Source organism: Sceloporus undulatus, chromosome 1, assembly GCF_019175285.1.
Source record: "Sceloporus undulatus isolate JIND9_A2432 ecotype Alabama chromosome 1, SceUnd_v1.1, whole genome shotgun sequence".
Taxonomy (NCBI): domain Eukaryota; kingdom Metazoa; phylum Chordata; class Lepidosauria; order Squamata; family Phrynosomatidae; genus Sceloporus; species Sceloporus undulatus.
In genome coordinates, this window is record NC_056522.1 from 248,361,900 (window position 1) to 248,385,246 (window position 23,347).

General features: G+C 40.1%; 1 protein-coding gene across 9 annotated transcripts in view; it reads right to left on the reverse strand.

Annotated features, from left to right (window-relative positions):
• TNS1 (tensin 1) overlaps positions 1 to 23,347 on the reverse strand; it is a 431,204-nt gene that overhangs the window by 137,048 nt on the left and 270,809 nt on the right. For 8 of the 9 annotated variants that reach the window (XM_042473744.1, XM_042473728.1, XM_042473736.1 and 5 more), the window contains 5 exons: positions 15,107 to 15,156; positions 14,087 to 14,258; positions 11,725 to 11,775; positions 6,806 to 6,928; positions 386 to 450 (listed from right to left, as the gene is read on the reverse strand). In XM_042473744.1, coding sequence (XP_042329678.1) covers positions 386 to 450; positions 6,806 to 6,928; positions 11,725 to 11,775; positions 14,087 to 14,258; positions 15,107 to 15,156 — 461 coding nt within the window. Of the gene's footprint in view, positions 1 to 385; positions 451 to 6,805; positions 6,929 to 11,724; positions 11,776 to 14,086; positions 14,259 to 15,106; positions 15,157 to 20,686; positions 20,864 to 23,347 lie in introns of those variants that run through there. The other variant, XM_042473757.1, reaches the window with a different exon arrangement.

Genomic DNA, 23,347 nt, shown 5'->3' on the forward strand with positions numbered 1-23,347 from the left:
TTCTGTCAATAGTTTACCTATATTTTAATGTTTACCTTTGTATGTTTTTAGTTATATTGTACTTGTTTTAAAGTGAATCCCAGTTTTATGGGAAAGGCAAGTCACAAATGATGATGATGATGATGATGATAATAATAATAATAATATTTATTTGTATACCGCCCTCTGGCAAACCAATCCGGGCGGTTAACAACAGTAAAATATAAAATATGACAATTAAAAACACTTTATCCCTCCCCCCCTTAAGACAGTATTAAATAGTATAACATATTAAAAATACAATATCAAGGATAAAAACAGCAATTAAAACTAAAATTAAAATTATGATGATGATCATGATGATGATATGCTACCCTCACAAAAATTCTCTGTGAGCACCTCTTACCTAGCTGAAATATTGCTGTAGTGCATGTAGGCAGCAATAACGACCCCTGTCCGGCCTCTGTTTCCCTGCAAGAGACACAAACAAAACAGGATGAGTAGTGGAAGTGGTGGAATAGTAGTGGAAACCCTGGAAGAGCATGTTCCTATATCTTCTGTGAAGATACCAACTGAATCCCATTATTCAAACTAAAGGGATGAAAGAACCAGTCTTTTCTTTTCTTTTTGGCCCATAGCACCTTTTGTACATGTATATACACATAAGTTGATGATTTAGCCTGGTTTATACAATACACAAGACACAAAAATGTTTAAACATGCATTTTCAAAGCATATTTTCTCTTAAGATAGGAATTTTAAACATATTCTGACACACTGATTGAGCTAACAATTGCATCAGAACATTCCAGAAACTTGAAAGCCACTGGATGTTTAAGTGCTGATCCAAATATTAATCTGTGGAAGTAAAGATCAGGTTAGTTCATATCAGAATTTACCAAGAATGAATTCCCCAAACATTCCTAGAAAAAAGGCCCCATTGAGACGCTCATGCAGATCAGACAGCCTTTACAAGAGGAGAGAAAGAAAGAGGCAAGCAGCTCTGGGGCATAGAGAAACCGGCTGGGTGGCTCTCCATTCCTATCATGTATTTCGCACCAGGAAGGCATAACTGAACAATAGGTGTCGCTATGCCCTATGAGACTGACCACATGGAGGAAGAGCACACTATCCTACTTGAAAGGATAGTTTGTGATATAGGACTGGGAAAATTGTGTAAATATATTTGCTCGGATCTGGAAAGCTGTGGACAAATCACTAGGTTGAAAAATATGAACACAATTTGTAGACTCATGGAATTGCTCTTCCACTTTTCCCCTATGATGTTCAAGGCAGATTACTTGGTTTTGGCCCCTTTTTAATCCTCACAATGTCTACCAGGTTATGAGATGGTGACCAACTCAAAGTCACTTCAAGAGCTTTATGGTTGAAGAATTTGAATGTCAACCTCCTCAGTTAACTTACTCATAGCACTGTTTTGAGGATGAACCATGGAACAGGTGAAAGAAGTAACATGCACAAATGTTACAAGGACTATATTGTACTTTGTATAGGAACATTTTGAAAAAAGTAGTTGATGCTTTGTGTTTTCATTTCTGTAATTAGAAATGATGTATATTTTAAAGTACAATTTTACTACCATCATGCAGCAAGCCAGCTTTTCACAGCAGTAACAGACAGCGCTCTGATAGAAGGGGAAAACGTTTTAAGGTATCACCAACCAAACAAAACTGCTTCCAATGTAGATGCAATACAATTTCATTAAGTTCACTTACAACATTTTCCATAAATTCAATGGGGAAAAATAAACAAATTTGTATGTAGGAAAAACAAGACTGTCAGATTCATTGACTTTGTATTATACTTCCTGTTATACACCGCTTTGATCTAATTTGGAAAAGCGGTATATAAATAAACATCATTATTATTATTATTATTATTATTAATCTATCCAGGCAGGAAATGTTGGCTATTAAGCTCTTAGAAGTCCTGATTTTGAAATCATTTGTATTCAATCATGGTTTGAGAATTAAATTGGTGTTGTCATTTCTTTTCTTATTTTTTTCTGACAGGTTCTTTAGCTTTAATAGCTAAATAGCAGGCAAATACATCAAGGGCCACTGGAGCAGTTGTACCCATTGACTTTGGTCAGTGCACACAGCTGAGAATTTTGTTGGACCTGTTTCTGATAAGAATCCACTAAAATTCATAAATGTCTTTATAAACAGGAAAGAAAGAACTTAAAATTAACAGGATAAAAACCAGGATTAAAAAAAATGCAATGGATGAGTTGTGAGACATTTCCTGGTTCAACTGGAATTTCAGTGAACTAAGGGTTAGCAGTAGGGTTAACATTGTGATTAGGATTAGAGTTAGTTAGTAGGGCTTTATGGGCACAACTTGTATTTCCTTACCCCCATGAAAATTCCAGTGTCCTGCTAAAATGAGAGCAATGTTCTGGCAATTTTGCTTCTCAGTATCACGGGTGACCAAATCATAGTATATCTTTTTCCCCTCAGCCTGGGAAGGAAATGTACCTCAGTGGGGAAAAGCAACACACTTGTTGAGATCATTTTTCTTTTGGTTGTCTTTTCATAGAAATGACTGATATTGTCTCTTAAGAGGAAGGGGGAAGGCTATTCAGACCATGAAGATCAAGCTGCTCTGGGCTTCTCTGGGAAGGAAATTGTGGGCGTCCTCCATTTGAGAGCTCACTCTCATTTGTCTCCCTCAAGTAAACTAAGCTGGTCTGAATCACCTCCCCAATTATTCCCCTGCCTTGCTAAATATCTGGATGGTGAGACCACCAGAAATGTGTATGCAAATGTATACATACAGGTAGGTTCTGGCCATAGTTAAGGTGGCAATACCATGGAATGATAGGCCTAAATGACAGGCCTAGTTCTGTGTGGCTTTTGCAACAAAATGTGACTTGGAGGTATGTGTGTGTGTGTGTGTGTGTGTGTGTGTGTGTGACAATGTCCCATTCTGGTACATGAAACTTAAAACTAAAGTACAAAAAAACACAACACAAAGTTTCATCTGTATTCAAGAGAACATGGAGAAAAACTAGTCACGTAGATATCAGCCACAGCACATCAAAATGCAATTACTTATACAGATTCATCAGATGTAGCATTTGACTGAGGATACTCAATAATGCCCCAGAGAAAATCTATGGGCCTGAAGACCAAATTGGATGAGATGAAGATTAAAAAGGATTTTATTGGCTCATTAAATTTATAAAATGCTTTTAACTATAATTATTGCACTGTAACACTTTTACTATGTTGGATGTATTTTTAGGGTTGTTGCTGGCTCAACATTTTTCTTTGTTTTTAGTACTGCATTATGGCTTTATTGTCTTTGAAACTTACTGTTATTTGTATGGTACACTAACTATTAGAAGCTGACTGGGGAGCACTTTTACCATAAAAGCTGGCTGTAAAATATTTCACATAAACAAACTGGTATGCAAAATGGGGACACAGTTCATAAATATGCAAGACAATATAAACCAACATGGTGGATAAGTTCCAATGTTCTCTATTAAGGTCCAGGGAGAGACAAGACCATGCAGATTTCATTCTGACTTAAGAAAGGGCTAAATCCAGCAACAAGTTCAACTAAAGTTGCCCTTCCACAAAAAGAAAGGCTGGCACCCTCCATGTTTGCCTTTCATTGGCAGGTAAAAACGACTCTGTTCAGGCAGGCTTTTGATGTCTAGACATGGGATGGGTATTGAGGTTTTATTGTGGTTTTAACATTTTTAATTTCATATTGTTTGTAGTTGATGTTTTAATTGTTTTATGGCACTATGTTTTTAGAATTGTTATTGTGAGCCACCATGGGTGCCATCGGGGAGAAAGGCGGGATAGAAATTAAAGAAATAAATAATAAATAAAGTAAGCTTTAGGCTTCACTTTACCATTGAAGTGAATGGGACATGGTTGTCATCACTTAGGAATATAATAATAAATAATAATCATATCTTATATGATATTATCATATCAATAATATATCATTGACTTCATTAGGTTCTCTTGTATTTGGGATTAACACTGGATTTTTCCTCAGCATTAAGCCTTAGTTCTCCAATTTGGACCTAATGTAAGTATAAATAAACAGACTGTTTAGACTGAAGGGCCAAAGTTAGCAAGCGAAAATGAAAGATGGAGGGAGGGAAGGTACACAGGCTCTTCCAGAGGTTAGCATACTCTGCTCTGTTAAATCAGGGCATCACATCCAAAAAAGCCCACCTAAGTTGGACATCATCAGCATACTGGAGACAACATGCTGTAAATATCCCAAAACCACCTCCTGCAATAGTTTTACATAGATTTCTCAACCCAAATGGTTGTAAAATCTATGTGCAGAAAAACTGCAACTCAAGTGTCTTTAAGAGCAACTTTTCAGCTCTCTAACATATTTCATGTTTGTATGCATTTTGAATTGAGTAGGGAAAGCTGTACTGTGATAGGGAGATGAAGTTCCTCCTCCTTTCACCCCTTGCTGAATGCCTATAAGGAATATGCATCCAACCCACTCCTAGCACACTTATCAAAGGGCTGTGGAGACACCTTCTCCCAAACACACACACACACACACACACACCCATTACATTTTGTGATTTACTGTACTGGTTCAGGAGGAAAAAATACACCCTCCCTTCCCCCATTGCCTGTATTTCAGATTGAAGGATAATATGTTGAATATAAGTGCAAGAATCTGCTAAACAAATACTTCCTTAATAGACAACAACTCTCCACCCTCATATGTAAGCAATGGAAAGAACAAAATGTCCAAATATAGCAACTATGTTGCCTCATCAGTGTAACATCAGCAACATAACAGCAACTTGAGAATTTGAGAAGGGAATAAATGTATCTCAGCATGCAGCAGCTTCAATTATCCCAAAAACGATTGAATTATAATGTACCTCCTCCATCAGAGAAGAGAAAGAGTAGGTCATAAAAACAAGAGTATGAGAGCCTCCACCCAAGATCTCTAAAGGCACTGAGAACCTACATTGGGACAGTACAGATGGACGGCTCCATGCCACCCATTTTTGCCCCATGTCTGTGCTGCAGCATTCCCATGCTGCAGCACAGACATGCTACCAAAAAAAAAAAAAAAAAAGCTGCCTAGAGTGGCTTCTTTTTTGAGATGACAGAAGAAGGAAGGGGCACTGCTCTGATGCCATTTCCTGCTAGCGACATCTGGTCACTGTAAGGCGGTGGCAGCATCATGGCGGCCCCCATATGGATAGGAGGCCGCCATGATGCCAGCATCCGTACGTACTAGGGTTTGGGAGAGTGTGGTTGCTGTGTGCTCCCAAACCCTAGTATCGGCAGCACCACACCGCTTTTGGCCCGTGTGTACTGGGCCATTGATTGTTGAACTGGTGCTGTTCTTCATGTTTCTCTTACCTTTAGAAACCATGATTTAATGAAGGGGCTAAGAATTACAGTATAAGAATTAAGCTAGGCAATCTGTAGAATATACCCCACTGCCTGCCCTCCAAGTGACTGTTTCCAGGATTCCTAGTACAGTGAAGATCTTGTTGTTGTGTGCTTCCAGATCAATTCTGATTTATGGCAATCTTAGCATAGGGTTTTCTTGGCAAGATTTCTTCAGAGGTGGTTTGCCATTACCTTCTTCTGAAGCTAAAAGAGTGTGACATGCCCAAGGTTACCCAGTGAGTTTTCATGGATGAGCAAGAATTCAAACCCTCATCTCCACAATTCCTAGACCAACACTTAAACAACTATACCACCATGGCTCTCACATCTGAAAACAATTGAAATCTGTGATACAGATGTCCCCTGGAGCAGTACTTCCCCAAGTCTATAGTTTGCAGACCAGTGCCAGTCCTTGAGTTGTCAGTCACTAGTCTATGACAGTACAGTTTTCCAGGAAACTATGTCAAAACTATCATAATCTGGCACAAATATGGTATCTGTCCCTGGCACATGAGGGGTAGAGAGGCCAATCTACCACATGAGATAGCTGGAGAAACACTGTCGAGAACATGAACCCTGAATATTAACAATATCAATTGATGGAACAAGAGCAACACAGAAATATGCACAAACCATTCATGAATATACAGCAACACCAGAGTACAATACAATGGGTGGCATTCTCTTGGTTAGTCAAAACTAGAATTAATGGTTAAATGGGCTTACTCTAGTCAGGATGAACAAAATTTAAGACTATGAGTGCCATCACAATGCAGCACCCTCAATCATGAGGGAGTGTAAGACAATGTACTCAGATGGCAGAAAATATCTTTGTTATATTTCACTCAAATTTATTCAGTTAAAAGAATGAATGAAAGAACTTCATCCTGTTCTCACTATCATCTACAAGGTGGACAGCACAGACTGAACAATCAGCGGAGTGTAAACATCCAGAGTCAGGTGTGCACACGTTGCTTTAAAGCGGACCACACACCATGCATGTAGCCACTCAGTCCACATACTTGGTGACTTTTCCTCCCACCTATGGTAGCTCCACAATTAGGGCAAATGGAGCATGGCAAATAAAGCAACAGTATCAGTAGATGGCTAGCAATTCAGAGCATGACACATGAATGCCACTACCATGAAGCCAAGACAGTCCTGATTGCAAACAGAGTTGTCCTGCACACCATATGCATTTGCCAAGTGTCTGCTGAAAGAAGCCTTATCCTTTGTATCATTTGGATTAAAGCTCCTCAGGATTTTCATTTTTTTTCTACTGTAATACTCACAGATAACTGTCCATCACATAATCTTCTCATCTCCCACATTACCTAATCAGAGGCAGGCAGCCCATGGACCCTATTCCAACCCCAGGAGAAAACCCTTCCTTCCTCTCTCACCTTATTATGAAGAACCACCACATTGTGAGGATCAGCATTGAGCCAGGTATCCATGGCTTTGCAGATGCTGCATATCTTCTCCAGGGCAGGGGTATGCAAGTCAGGCCATCCAAAATCCAGCACCTATGGGACAATGGGAGGGTTTCCAAGCAAGAGGAAGAAGAAAAGGGAAACTGTTAAGGAATGCAAAACAGGAGTGGAAGCCTTTGGTCCTCCAGATGCTTTGGGCTACAGCACCCACAATCTCTTTTGATTGTCCATATGAGGTGGAGTTGATGGGATATGCTGTCCAAAACATATAGAGATCAAAAGGTTCCACACCCCTGGTTTAAAAAGATGCTGCTTTATGCACATATCAAAGTACATAAATCTGTAGGACTGGCATCTATAATTAGGCAGAGTAAGGAGAGATGCTTCAGGTACATGACGTACATACAAATGTCATTACCAGACATCAAATTCTCAGTTATTTAGTTTACTCTTATAGTTTATAGTGCCACAGGGACAGACACCTGGACAGTCTCCTCCAGTGGTTGTAATATTTAAATAGGCCCTTGGCTGCAAAAAAAAAATCCAGCATTCTTATTAAAATTCAAAAAAAGTTAGTTTGGGAAACTACAGCTTCCAGAATCCCCTGTCAACATGGCTGCACTGGTTGGGGGGACTATGGACATTGTAGAACAAAACAGTAACTTTGCAAAATATAACTTCCTCCACCTCAAAAAAAAATTATCAGTGTGTCCTAAGGCAACAGCCAATATAGTCATTATCACCTCCACATGGGGCAAAAATGCAACTTGCCTTTCCTAAGAGCTACTCTTAGGCAGATAGTCTTCAGTTTTAAAAAAGGTTCCAAAACTCAAGGGCAGGGAATGGATAGAGGTATCTTCTCCATAGTCTTAGGAAAAGGTAGCCTGCACAATCTCATCTCTGAGCAGCCTAGACAGTTGCAAGGCACCATAAACCCAGCATGTGTATCTTTTTGGAATGGGAAAGGGGAATGCTGTGTTACTGTAGTCATCCTGCTGAGGGTGTCCATGAGGGACAGTTCCCTTTGTGATTAATAATAACTACATGATATACATGCATAATTCATCATAAACAAATGGCTCCCATCCTTTTTCATGGAAAAATCTACTTTACAAAACCTTGAACCTGGATTTTTATGGAGGTTTGGAAACAATGGGCAGGTTGCTTAAGAAACTATGGAGATTATAAAATGGGGGTGGGGGGAGGCTAGGAGTAAAAGGCATGCTCCTGGTAACGTTGTGCAATCATGCTGATGATTTTCAGAGACATCTCACTTATCTAGGACGTAAAAAGATTCAGGAATGCTCCAGGAACAAACCATTGACAGGGAAAACATGGGAATGATTTGTTGTTGGAGCATTCCTGGATCTTCATGGGTTAAGTCCTAGATAAACGTGATGCGTATGAAAATCTTCAGTATGATCGCATGACTTTACAGGGAGTATGCCTTTTTCTTCTCCTATTTTCATAGAATCATAAAGTTAGAAGAGCCCACAAGAGCCATCCAGTCCAACCCCCAGCCATATAGGAACTCTCAATCAAAGCACACCCGAAAGATGGCCATACAAGGCTGCAAAACTTTGTGAAGGCCAAATGTAACAATATTAACTCACTGACATAGCTAGGTTAGTCTGGTAAATTAGAATGCAAAAGGATCTTGTAGATCAGTGATTACCAAACTTTGGTCATCTAGATGTTTTAGACTTCCACTCCCAAAATTCCTGACTGTTAGCCAAGGTAACTGGGGATTCTGGGAGTTGAAGTCCAAAACACATGGAGGACCAAAGTTTGGGAAGCACTGTTGTAGATCTCTGAGACTAACTAAAAGAATGAAGTTGGTAACATGACCTTGCAAGCGTCTGAAGAACTAGACTTAAGTCTACGAAAGCTCATGCTATCAATTTAATTATTTCAGTTAGTCTCAAAGGTGCTACAAGATCAATTCACTGTTCTCTCAGCCTTCAACTCCTGCCCTCAGCTTCTACTTTAATATACTGCACATTACTAAAAGAGCTGTGGTATGTGAAGGTACTCTAAAACAGTGAGAGATAGATGGATGGATGGAACCACTCCCCAATCTGTGATCATGTGCTTGTAAAGAGAAGCTCCCTTGTAGAGTTGTTCTACAGCTTGCTGAGTTACAAATGAGCTCCTTTAAATGGGGCCAACGTGTATAGAAATTGTAGCATTTGTTGCTCTAGTTCTCCAGGATTTTTTTTATAAAAAAACATACAAATGATACATTTGTTGTTCTGAATATTTTCTGGCAATTCCTTGCACCAGCTGAAACATTTTATCTCAGCTTCAAATGATTTTCCTTTTCATTCCAAGAGGTGCCAGAACAAAAAAAGTACAGTACAGTGGTACCCCGGGTTACGAATTTAATTCGTTCCGCCGCCGCGTTCGTAACCCGAAATCCTTCGTAAGCCGAAAAAGCCATAGGCGCTAATAGCGAAAGCCGCGATTTTGTGCGAAAAAGCGCCGAAAAGCACCAAAAAATTTTTCGTAACCCGAAATAACCTTCGTAACCCGGAACAGTTTTTTTTCAATGGATTTTTTTCGTAACCCGGAAATTTCGTAAGGCGGCGCATTCGTATCCCGGGGTACCACTGTATCCTCATGTCTTCTCCTTTTCTGTTGTTGTTTTTTCTTGGGATTTATTAGCATTAGTGAAAAAAATCTTTTTTTAAGTCGTTGGTAAGTATAATGGGGCCTAGAACGGCTTGGGGGAAAGGAATCAGTTGTGGAGGCTATTAACTGACTGGTTTGTGAGATTTGGGTGGCAGATTTAATTCTCAGAATTTTTTTTAAATCATAGGATAAAATTTGCCCCATAGACCATAGGACAAGCTCAGCAAACCACATCCCAGTTTAAAAACAAACTAACTATGAAAGATCTCTAGTGTAGATCCAAGAAACTGCTACAAATAGTTCCTCAAAAGAATGGGACAAGAAGACACAAAGGTGACAATAAATGGCAAAATCCAACAAAATCTAAGGAGCTGTATCTCAAGAACTGACACTTTTTAAGATCATTCACAGGGAGAGCCCTATGATAAGCATTTTTACGTTCATAATTCAAATCCCATTTGAAATTCCTTGGTCCTACCTTCCTGTTTTGTTTTGATTTGTTACAGTTGCATTCCATCCCAGCAAAGTAGCTTTCTTTGCTCACAGAAGACAAACAAGTTCCTTTCTCTGCCACCTCCACCTAAAAAAGCTTTAGGGTGTTTGTATTGTGCCCCTCCTTCCATCATCACTGCTTGCCAAACCAGCATTCTCAAGCTTCTGCCACATTTGTTTGAAAAATGGGGTGGCAAAACTAAGACTCTAGCTGTTCTTCCAGGATTTAGAGCAGGGAGGCAGGGTAAATATTTCAACCATGTGCCTGGCTCTGGGTCAATGAACAACCTCTTTGGTTGCCAAAGACAGCAGCAGCAGGGTGGGATTAGTGGACAAAGCAAAGAGAGATAGAAAAAGAGGGAGAGCATATATACAAAGTATAAAAAGAGCTCATGGAGACATATATTGGGGGGGGGGGAATCAAAAAAGAACAGAAGCAGCTAAAGCAGACCCCTCTGGGTACTTAGCCTAGAGCCAAAAAACACATACATTGTGGAAGAGAAGTCAACCTGATGGACAGATGCTTGGTGTTCTTGGTTTTGTTGGTGTTTAAAATTCAAAGGTATTGGATTCAGATTCTTAACTTATCTGATCAGGGACACAGTTTTTTAGCTATAGATCTCATAAACCAGGCTAAACGAATGGAGCCTGATTTTTATTCCAGTTTCTAAAAGAATCATCACCAGTTCTCTGGACTGAACCCCAGTCTGGTTATCAGAAAGATACTCCTCTGCACCATCACTGATTTTCCAGGCCACTCATTCAATTTTTTTAATTACTGAAAACACTATGTTAGAATCAGAACCTGGAAAAGTAACCTTTAGGACTACAGTGCCCAGAATCTCACAAATATCACAATGAAGGTAACTGGGGAGATTTTGTGGGATGCAGTCAAGAGTATTTTTTCCATGCTTGAAAAAAGAATAAAATTCCTGTTTTCCTGAGCTACTGTGTGTGTGAAAACCTATTTTCTCAGAACTAGCCTTAATGGTCACAGTATCTCAAGCAATCCATTTCTCCATCTAGCCATGTTTGAGGATAGATTTAAGGCAGAGTCAGCAAAACACAGCACAATCCAGCTGTTTTTGTGACCCTCAACTCCTATACACCATTTCTGGGCAAACAAAAAGGTGAGATGCCTCTCCTGAAAGCCTGCAGAAGCAGCAATTCACATCTGGGATGGGCTGCAGCCTCTCTTGTGCTGTTTAACATTTTAAAAACCCAATTTTCCCCAAAACCAGAAGTGGGCTTCTGGCCACTACCACTTTTTCTTTGCTTTCCGTTTTTGTTTTTGTTTTTTTTCCTTTTTAGCCTTTTTGGTAGTCTGTGCAGCTTCTGGAGGGATCCCCTGGTTATGCAGCAATTTCCCATCCTGATTTAAGAAACATACTAGAGGGTATACATTAACAAGCACCTTCAAAAGACCCTTTACTCATCCAATATTGAGCCTATAAGGATTCAGAAGAAGGAGTTAGGGATAGGAAAGAGTTTGGAAAAGTTGATTTTTGTTGCAAAATTTCGTAGTTAGCAGTGACCAAATAGGCTGGACAATTCTGGAAGTAACCAAAAAGTAACCATTTCAGGCTCAGAAAAGGGCAATGTCAGAGTCTCAATGCTACCTGATGATGCTTGTTCTGTGTTTAGTATAAAGGTAAAAATTGACTTTGCCAACTGTTTTCCACAAAAGTAAATACAACTCAACCTCAATTTGTTTTCTCTTTCAATCAAAAGAAAACATTATTTAACTGTAAACAATTCCATCGTACCTTGGAGTGGAGCTTGCTGATGTCATGTCTCCTCTCAGACAGGTTAAAAAGCTAATGGGAGAAAGAAATACCATTAGAAGAGGGTTCTTTTGTGTGGTTGATAAAAACTGAGCAACACAGTAGTAGAAAATGGTCAAGGAGCAGCAAATACAAAATATCATGGCTTTGCCATGTAGGTGAGTGAGTTGTGCACAAATCCATATGAAAATTTCTCTGCACTTGAGATTGACACCTGGTTAATAAAGGCATTGGATATTATGGAAATGGATAAACTAACAATGTCTATGAGAGGGGGAAACAAAAATGAAGAACAAACCTGAGATCCACTAACAGAATTTTATGCTAAGAGGTGGAAATGTATGTAAACGCCATAAATTCAAACTTCCCATATATTGTTTAATTATTTTATATAACATGTAAAGATATACCAGACGTGACTTATTATAGAAGATATGGTATGAGTAATAATATTAACTATCTATAGGTACACACAAAGTTAAAGTACAACTGCCAATTTTTCTTGAATAATATCACACATTGCCTGATAGGGGATAGAAGCATCGCTAGAAAGTGAGAGACGTGGTAGCAATGATAGGATAGAGATGAGGAATATGAAATAGTAGCTATAAGAATAACTTGATTTACTATTTAGCATTAAATGTATATAGGGGAAAGGGAGGGGGCAAAGGACTTGTTCAATATGTAAGATCTTTTTGGACACTTGTAGTCCTGAATGTATGTTTTTAAACTTCACTAATAAATTTTAAAAAAATTCTCTGTTTGAGTGTGTGTGTGTGTGTGTGTGCGCGCGCTTTGCTTTGCTTTGCTTTGCTTTGTAGGATGTTTCCAGACCTCAGTTTTGTCCTGTGGCCAAGTGGCTCCAAAGAACCTTGTTGTATACCAGAGATATCAGTTTATCAGTAGAATTCAAAGATATAGCCATGATAGTCTGTAGAATCAGTATTAAGACAGATCTTGCAGCACCTTTGAGAGTAACCAAAAAAGAAGTTGGCAGCATGAGCTTTTGAAGACTTAAGTCTACTTCCTCAGATGCATTTAGTGTTAGCTGCTCCACATGATTTTGCTGTATCACTAAGACAACAGTAGCTTTTCACTGAAGACATAATTGATCAACAAATGGTCTCTTATGTGATAGATCAGAATGTCTTGGGTACTTTTCAGGGACCACAAAGTAATCTAGGAATGTCTAACCATTTGAGTGTGTGTGTGTTCAATCTGCCTGTCAATTTATGGCAACCCTATGAATTTTATAGGGTTTTCATAGGCAAAGAATCCTCAGAGGTGGTTTTGCCAGTTCCTTCCTCTGAAATATAGGGGCTCGACAGATGGGCAGTGAAACGCTACCCGTTTGGCTCAAATCATTGCCGCAGCAACCAAATGGTGCAGCAACGATCCACTCCCTCTCGGGAGTAAAAAGTAGCTGCTGAAAGCAGCTTGCTGGAAGGGGTGCAATTGGCGCGCTTGAGTGCCGTGACCACAACTCTTCCAACCAGCACTGTTTGGGTGCTGTGCCACACTCACGTAATCATGGCACACACACACCCCTCCCGTGTGGACGGGGGTGAGCCATGATGGTGGTGTGCCAGCTGACTAGGTCATCTGGGCATGTAAATGCCCAGCCTCATCTAGCCCTAGTTCGCCAGCAAGACGGCCTGTTTGTACTGCCCCATAGTCTACACCAACTGACATTCATTGTCGGTCTCTCATCCAAGTACTAACCAGAGCTGACCCTGTTTAGTTTCCAAATATCAGATGGGATCAGGTGCTTTTAGGGTATTTAGACCACATGTCTGTGTATTGGTAAGCTATATTTGTGAGCATATAGGAGATATAGTATATACTACTGTTTCTTCTTCCTGGAATTTCAGGAATGTTTTTAAATTTTTGTATTAATAAAAAAAATTGAGTTTCTTGTCTCTATATATCCTCAAGCACTTTGCTAAGATTTTGCTCTTTTGGTTTGCTCTTGGGCATAATTTGCTAAAACAAACATTGAAATGGGTTTGTGAAATCAGCATATTTTGAACCTGACAGCTATACCATCTGATAAAAGACAACAGTGGACAAAAGGAGCAAGGTAGTCTTATGTAGAGGTGTCATGAGACAAATTCACTATTACACATTAAAAGTAAGTGAATGAAGGGGATATTGGTCACTGGTCATGAAAGGGATCCAGACTTCACATACAAAAAAGATTGAACCTCTTTGATATGGTGTGAGCTTTCACAGAAATAATTCATTGACACAAAATGTAACATGTATAGAATACAGTCACTCTCTGTGAAATTATTCCAAAGCATACCATGTTTGAAACTGAACTTCAGTCTTGTACGTGTCTTACCAAGTAACTGTCTCCATGCTTGGATTTAAGCATCTGTGCCACCTCCTTCAGGTTGCTGCAGAAGGTCTGCTCTTCTGACAAACTTGCAAAGTTGACAGCAATTATCCGCTCAGTGACATAAACCAAGTCTAGTTCACAAGTGTCCTCCATGGCCTGATTTAGGCTCAAACTCCTGGGTGAAAGAGCAACAATTGAACAGTCATGGCAGGGACATGAACAAGTCTAATGATATTGAGGGTCTGTCTATGCAATCAGCTTTGAACACTAGTTTGCTCTGCTTGTGCTGTCAAATTTAGAGTGCGTTCACTGAGTATTACAAGTGGACTTTTGAATGTCTTTTAAATTGTAGTTGTTCTGTGGGAAGTTTAATTAAAACAAGTTGTGTGGTTATAAAGAATCATCAAAAGCAAGATGACATTTCTGTCAGGAAGCCACTGGATAGCTTTGGGCAAGTCATACTCTCAGCCTTAGTGGTAGGCAATGATAGATCTCCTCTGAATAAAGGAGTTCTGTTGGCACAGTGGTTAAATGCCTGCACTGCAGACACTTACTCATAAACCACAAGATTGTGAGTTCAATACCAGCCAGGGGCTCAAGGTCAACTCATGCTGGAAATGAGTACCCAGCTTGTTGGGGGCAATTAGCTTACACATTGTAAACTGCTTAGGGAGTGCTTAAGTGCATTGCTAAGTGGTATAGAAATGTATTTGCTATTGCTAAACCTTACCAAGAAAACTTTATGATAGTATCACCATAAGTCAGAGTTGACTTGAAAGCACATAACAGCAACAAAAACTGAGCATATACACTTGTCACATTACTATTTGGAAAATTCTATCTTTGTAAAAAAAAAACAAACCAAGCATATCAGTTTTTGTATAGAAATATTGTGAACATTTGCTTTCAAATTTCAACAAAGTAGAAATATCCACAGAAATTACAGAGGATGGTTTGTAGATCCCTGAAAACAGAGCAGTGTTTTAGATTCCAGAGTGTGAGACTCTAAGTAAAATCTCTTACCTTGAGGGTTTACGTCGTGCCTGAATAATTCTGGGGGATCTTGCAAATACCTAATAAAAGGAAAGTGAAACAGTTATGTCTGTGACTCTATTGTGTTACTTCACTTTACAACAGCCACACAATTGACACAAAATTTCCCCTATGAAGAAATGCTTTAACTCCTTGATCACTTTCCAGCACAGAATTTTACTCACACAGATGCCTCTTTAACCACAGTGAGAAAACTTCAGGATTCACTTGTAAAAATATGAAGATCCTATTTCTTTTTGCCCCTCATGTGCAAAGAGACAATGCTTGGAAAAGTTTTAGACTGCAACTCCCAGAACACACCAGCCACTGGTCTTGCTGGCTGGAGGATTCTGGGACTTGCAATAGACAATGTCTTGTCTGTGTAGGCTAACTTGTGCGTACACGTGTGTTTTGGTTTGGTGGGTTATGGGTTGCCCTCCCCCCTTAGACAAGAAACACAAAACTCTATGCAATGTCTTGTCTGAGCCGTCTGTGTTTGAATTCCTCAGTCCCAGCAGCAGAGATAATTGGGTAATTAGCAGTCCAAGCGTACAAATACACAGGGACTCAAGGCCCTAACAAGGATCATTATGAGCCTATTTATCAAGCTGGGCAGAACAAAAGCCATATGGGAGGAAAAAGTAATTTAAGTCTGCATTGAGAGTTTCTTGAAAGCAAATCAAGATAACAGCAGCAAAGGGGCGCCAGCTGGCAAGATAGTCCAGGCCCCTTCACACCCCACAAGCACACAGGTTGCTCTGCTCCATTTAGTGCCATTAAGGTGTGGCACAGTGACAAGTTATGAAGTTCCTGTGCTCATCTTGACAATCCCATAGTCACACCTCCACAAAAAGTATAGTTGACCCTTCATTTGCATTGGGGATCTGTTCCGGACCCCCTCCTCCCCACAAAAACAGAGGATTGCGCGTATTCAAGCCTCATAGGCTTGAATAGGGCGTGCACCAGTAGAAATAACAGAGGTCACCCCTCCACACATAATCGAGGTCACAGATCTCAGATCTGCGAATTAGGAAGGGTGACTGTACAATCATAGAGGCAACTGTTGATCCACATAAACAAAACAGTTCTAGCACTTCTCATAGCCAGCAAGAGCAGGTCTTCTGTACAACAAACTGGCCTTAACTGCCCATTCAAGAACAAAAATAGATGACAGTAATTGGAATTGCAGCAGAGAAGGCTCACAGTAATGTACTGTTGCCAGGAAAATCCATCATCATAAAATCAGAGAGAACAGAGAAAACAGAGGGGAAGGCAGCCGATGGCATTGTCATTCCTGCTTTTCAAAAGGTGATGGCGCTTTAACCCTATGAGCTCTTGCTCCACTATACATGGATGTTAGGAAGTCCCTTTCCATACAAAACAGTTGCTAGTATCCAATCTATTTGCCTTGATCACATCATTTCACTTCAATAGAACACAGCTTCTGTCACCCTCTAAAGGTAGAAATAGCCACAGGGAGGCTAGGATTTGCCATATGTGACAAGCTATCCTGTGGAAGTAAGGAAATTACCATGCCACAAGTTTTTCAGGATATATCTTAGCATAACTGTGTCAGCATTGATGGATAAACTGTCCTATGACCAAATGCCCTACGGCCCTGTAACAAGAATGTCCTTCGTTTTACCACACACACTGTCCTACTAACATCAACACTATGTAGTGAATAAGAGACTGTGTGCCCCACACGTGTTTAATGTGCCTGAGTGATGTGCAAATGGGCATAGGCTGATGCAGCTCCATTCACTACACATTCACCTGTAACTGTTCATGTCTTCTAACAATTTAAATTTGAATGCTGTCAGTTTTGCAATTCCAGAGGATGAATGACAAACCATTTGTTATACAGCAATGTTAGAAAGTGAATGAAATCTTTCCACATGGATCAGACCCACATTTCTATCAGTACATTGGTATTTGATCATCTGTTCAACACACATATTAAGCTGTTCAGTGTTCTCAAAGTTGGGTCCCCAGATGCTGTGGGATTTTAGCTTCCAGAAGTTCCCAAGCAGCACAGTAAATGATGAGAGATTCTGTGCATTGTAATAAAAAGTAATGGAATCCCAAGATTAGTTACCAGTGTCCGAGAGCAGTTTTTCTTATTATGATATAGGGGACCAGAATGGTTTTATCCCATGGTGCCAGGGACAGGGATCATATATGTGCCCATTGACAACATCTGTTTGTTCTTTCCTGGAAATTTGCTATGGACTAGGATCCAATAGATGATGGATTGGCTGGCACCAGTCTGCGGACTGCCATTTTGAGTAGTACTGTTCTAAAGCATTTTTAAAAAGCCAAAAGCATGATACAGTTGATACAGACTGCTTTCTCTCATGTTCCTATCTCTCATGCTATTTTGTCTTGTTTTCAAATCATTTCATGAGAAATCATCTTTTGTATTATTATGTATATATATTGCCATAGACCCCTGTTAACGAAATACTGCAACTGAACCAAAGCCACATTTTCTTTGTGCGCATGATGACATACTGTTAATATAAGATGAACCCTCCCTGTCAATAGAATATACAGTATAGTTCAAATAAGTCTCTTCCCACAAGGAGTGCATGAATGAGGGAGTGGGGTGTATTGTACAATCTATAAAAAGAAAACAACAAAACAGAACTTACTGTGAGAGTAAGAAGTAGGCATATACAGGCTCAGAAGGCATATAAGTTCAGCAATCTCAGAAATCTGTGATTATTTATTTATTTATTTATTTAACCATTTACATTTTGATACTGTCTTGCTCCAGCAAAACATCCTAACCCAACTCAGTTTTCCTTAACCTTCCAGTAGATTTAGGATCTCAATACAGACTGAACAGTTCATAAGACTATTTTGGCACATAGCAAACCCAAGAAATGGCTCACTCATCTCTAGGCACACAGAGAGATCCACTGACCAGTTCAACCACTGATAGTTTTAACATGAGAAAGATGATTGTGTGAAATCTGGCCTCTCCTCACAACCTAAGGCAAAGTGTATAACAAAGTGCTACAGATGGAGGGGATTCCACAGCTTCTTTAAAACTACTTGGGAGACGCCCAGGTAGTAAGCAGGACAGAGTAGTAGAAGGAAACTTTGTGATGTACTTTAAAAAAGATCTCCCCAAGCCATTAGAAGTATACTCCAGTTTGCCTTGGCTTTAGGCTTTTGTGGAACAAAATGCCAGGAGGAAATGTTTCAGTTGTCAGAACAGGAAGCTTCTATTTATGCACAGTTCCCATGGCCCCAAAAAATTCCATGTATACTTGATTTGTTTGGTGTCTTTGTGACCTCTGCTGAAACACTAAGTAGGGGGTTCTAATTAAAGAAACATCCAACAGGGAAAAAATACAAATTCACACCTTGTTTGTTTTAATATCTTCAGTGAAAGCCAAGAAACAAAAAAACAAAAAAGAGGAGTAATTTAAAGTCACATTCTAGGACTCCTCTTTATTCAAGCTGAAGTTTACTTCGTACTGCTGTACTGAGTTTGAACCACCACTGTATCTAATAATTTACTTTTTAAACAGTTGTTGAATTATATGTGGCCTAGTACCAAGGACAGAGAGAGAGAGGAGAGAGAGAGAGAGAGAGAGAGAATATGGACAAGCTATACAGTTAGCAGAAAGGAACCATGATGAAGATGAGTGAAATATGATGAAGCTAACTTTGTCAACATGTTCCATACCTTTTATTTCACCAAAAGCATTTACACTTCACCAAAGCAAAGGGTACTATATGTGTCATGCCAAATCTGGTATTAACTCCTGTTACTGATCCTGGAAGCAAACGCATTGCTCAGCTTTTTGTAACTGACACATTTTAAGGAATGACTGATCTGAACTCATTTTCATGTCCTAGAAGCTCTGTGTGGGGTGGGTGGGAGGAGATGGGCATGTCTAGTTTCACAAGAATAGACAGGATATTTTAAAAATTAAATGTTTGGTTGAAAATAAAAGAAACTCTGAGGATTAACCATTATAGAGAACCAGGAGACTAGCTATGTCCAGGGGCATAGTGAGGACATTGCCCCACAATAATACACACACCCCCGATGAAAATTTTCTTCGGTCTCCAAATTTCTAGCATTACATATACATCCAGGACTCTTAACCTTGCCGTGTTTGCATTCCCTTCATAACTTTGCCTGCCTCTTTCCTTTGGGTGTCTAAACTCTATTTCTACGTGATCAATTGGAGTTTTAAGTTACTGAAATCCTAGAAATTTGGGAGCTCAAGGAAAAATATCATGCGGGGGGGGGGCATTATTCTTATTTGAGGAGCAATTTGCCCACTCTTGAATAGCTACACCCCTGTAGAAAATTATGATCCCCCCCATTTCCCAACCCAAAGGACGAATGGACGGCAGACCTAAGGCAGAAACTGCACTGTTGGGGACAATCTCTAGTCAGATAAATGGCATTCCCACACAGGACTCTCCTTCAAATGCTGAAGCCCAGGATTTGGGGGATTTCTTTTTCAAAAAGGTTTTAAAATGGTAAGGATCACCTAGAATGGGTGTATTCCATTGCTGTAGTCTTGAATAATTTCATTCTGCCCTTCCATCCCACTCTTCCAAGATTTTCATTTCCAATTCCTTCCATTTACCGTCACCTCTCCCTATCCTTCTTCCAAGAGTAACAGTGAGTGGCGCATATAGGCATGTATGAATCCTTATATTTTCATTGTGGTTCTTAACTTCCCACTGTTGATCCTTGTTCTGTCTTGTGTCCCACAACATACTCTACAACTTCCACTCTCCTGTGCCTGCTACAAGAAATGTGTGTATTTTTAAAATACCATTTTCTATTGTATGCATTTTGTGAGCTTGTTTTTCATTTCTAAAAGTGTAATTTTATGGATTGTTCAATTGTACACATTTTGAAAATGTACACAGAGACTCCTAAGCATTATTTTTCCATCATCATAATTACATCACCATCTCACTCTCCCCACAAAAAAAATTGGGACTCAAAGCAGCTCTCAATTCAGAAGAACAATACAGATCCCAAAACAAAATTCATCCTTCTGGCCATCTCCAGAGGTGCAAAAAGGATTGCTTTCATACTGAAGTGAGAACCTAAGAAATTGCTTTCTCTTCTCTAGGCACCTTGGTACTGTTAAAACATGACTATTTTTAAATAGTATTTTATTGAAGCACACATACATTCTTGTTCATTGGGCTAGATACGACACAAAAATAATCTCAATCATCCCAGATCACATGACAGATTGCTTTTTGTGGTTTGCTCCAATCCACATCAGTTACATGGGGGGGGGGAGTGGAAAAACAATAGATTGATATAGCGTTCTCTGATTAACCACAGACATTCATAAACATACTGGCTCACCATACAAGAAAGGCAATCCTTCCTCATGCTACCATGAATTCTCTACAGTCTTATAGTCTGATCTAAGAAGTCTGTCCTTCCCAGGGAGCCCAGACCCCCAATACAAATCCCTCTTTTGGAAATGTTGAACAAAATCCAATTACAAGTCTCTACTCTCCCCCACCCACTCCCCACCACAAACTCTCACCCAAGCTTAAACAAAGGCTTACCTTGGGCAGAGTAACAGCTTTGCTAATCCATTTCCAGGGCATCGTGCCCACTTTTTCTGGATTCTCCATCCAAAACAATACCTCTCCCTCTTCCCCACAAGGAGTCAAGCCAAGAAAGTCCACAAGAATAAAGGGACAGTGTTTGATTAAACAGCAGCACAAGCCTGGCACACACTAGGCACCATGCTTGGGATGGACACTCTTTGATGCCGCTGGTTTAGACCCTGTGGCTTAATTCCCAATACAACATGCTAACTACAAACAGCTCTCCTGTTGTTGTTACTGCCAATGGAAATTGGGCCCCACCCCTTCCTGAAACACTCTCCCTCAACATACACACACCACGAGAAAGAGTCAGGCAGATATCAGCTGATAGGAATAACAGCTTCCAGTCGAACTAAAGCTCAGAAGAGAGATTGTCCAGAATTCAGACCCAAGAAGAAAGATGGGAGCGACAAATGATTCTCCCTGCAAATCTTGGCACCTCAGTGGTCCTAGAGAACTGCTTTCATAATTACTTCCCTCTTTCCCATTTGATACACACCTTGCCTTAAATTCTAGTGGAACAGCTGGGCCAGTTTGATAGAGCAAAAGCAACCAAGGGCCATCCTGCTTCAGTAACCAATGAGAAAACAGGATCATTGCTATAGGATATGAGACCGTGAATTGGATTCACAGAAATGCAAGGTTAAACACAAATTATTCAGGGTTTTTTTATTTCCCATATAGCATTCTACAAATCTACAAACATGAATATCCCACTGTGTCAGCATGGATCAGTGGTTTTCAGACTCTGTTACTACCACTGGGTTCTAAAACAAGAAAAACGGGGAAATGACTGCTTGTCTATTATCACTACCATTTTCCCCTAGTATTGACAAGTGATGGGATTGCTGGGTGTGTTTTGGATTTGTTATCAATGTACACAAGGCTGCAATAAAACCCACATAGGCCTGGCCATCGTTCCGTGCTCTCTGCATCCTTCAGCACAACGGAGAATCTTTTACAGAACAAAGGGGTTCCCTAGAATATAGAAACTGTTCCTTGCTGTCAACATGGAAAGTTCTTTCCAGAGGTAGAAAGACAGGAAATCACTGTCTAGATTAGATTGTGCTAAATACAGAGATCAAGAAGGATGAAAATGCTAATCCTGTTCTCTGAGAAGCATCCAAAAGGCCTTTTAATCTGAACAAGAAAATCTGTGGCCCTCCTGAGGTTGTTGGGCTCTGATTTCCATCAGCCTGCTTGTCTAATTAGAGATGATAGAAATAATTGCACTTCAATATGAGGAGAGTATATGGGTCCCTTATCCCTGCTTTAAATGGTGCTTTCATAAATAGCTCCTGGATGACACCCTGCTCCCTGTTTCCAGTACTGAAGTTGCACCTGGCTGGCAGGGGAACAAGTCAGGGAATGATGCACATTTCAGTTCTCAAGCAACTGTAGGACAGCCCATCCACACTGCCACACAAACACATGTAGACCAAATGTAACAGCTTTCACTGGCATCTGTGATTCACTTTCACTATAGCCATACTGAAGCAAAGCATGCTACAAAAGGAGAAATAGACCACTCCTACAGATGTATATTTTTCTCATAAGGTCAGGAACATTTTTTTAGGCTAGTAACTTTCAAAGGCTTAGTAACAAGTTTGTTTTAGGAGACTGATTTACACTTCTCTATTCTGCTTAGGATCCACTTATGTATGTGCTTGCTAGCATTGCATTTTTCCTGGTTTATTTATTGAGTTGAACTGTTTGACCAGTTCTGAGAATTTCACTTTTTTTTACTTGGGGCCCGTACAGACTGGCCAAAATAAAGCTGCTTCAGGTCACTTTGGAGGTATGCTGTTTAAATGACACACACATCTTAAGAGGCCAGAAGCTGCGCCAAAGCTGCACTCTAGTCCTTAGGACTGGAGTGTGGCTTTTGCGCGACTTCCGGCCTCTTAGGACACATGCAGCATATAAATAGCATACTTCCAAAGTGACCTAAAGCAGCTTTATTTTGGACTGTCTGTTCAGGCCCTCTGTCATGTATTTGTAACTCTCTCATGTTGGCTGCCTTGAAGACTATTAAAGTCACCTCATTTACCCTGAAACAAAGCCTTTTATACCTGCTTACAGAAGTTGGCTGTACCTGGTTTTGAGTAATTTCCCCATGCCCCTTCAGTCAGGCCTTCAGGGAGGGGTGCTTTTCAAGAGCCTTTGAGGTCTTGCAGAAAAATGGAGGGGGAGAGGTAATCTCCTTCTGCCAACCCTATATAAAATGATTCCAAGTATCCAAACCACTATGACTGCACACTGCCAGGGAATCTTGGTAGTAGTAGGGAAGCTGTCTAGAAAGCCTGTCCCATACTGATTTTCTCAATGAGGAATTTCTAAAAAGTTTTCAGGGTTTCCTAGCAGAGTCTAGAGACTAGGACCTGGAGCAATGGATGCAAGCTACAGGAAAAGAGATTCCACCTCAACATTAGGAGGAACTTCCTGACAGTAGGGGCTGTTCGACAGTGGAGCAAACTCCGTCAGAGTGTGGTGGAGTCTCCTTCCTTGGAGGTCTTTAAACAGAGGACGGATGGCCATCTGTCGGGGATGCTTTGATTTAGATTTTCTGCATGGCAGGGGGTTGGACTGGGTGGCCCTTGTGGTCTCTTCCAACTC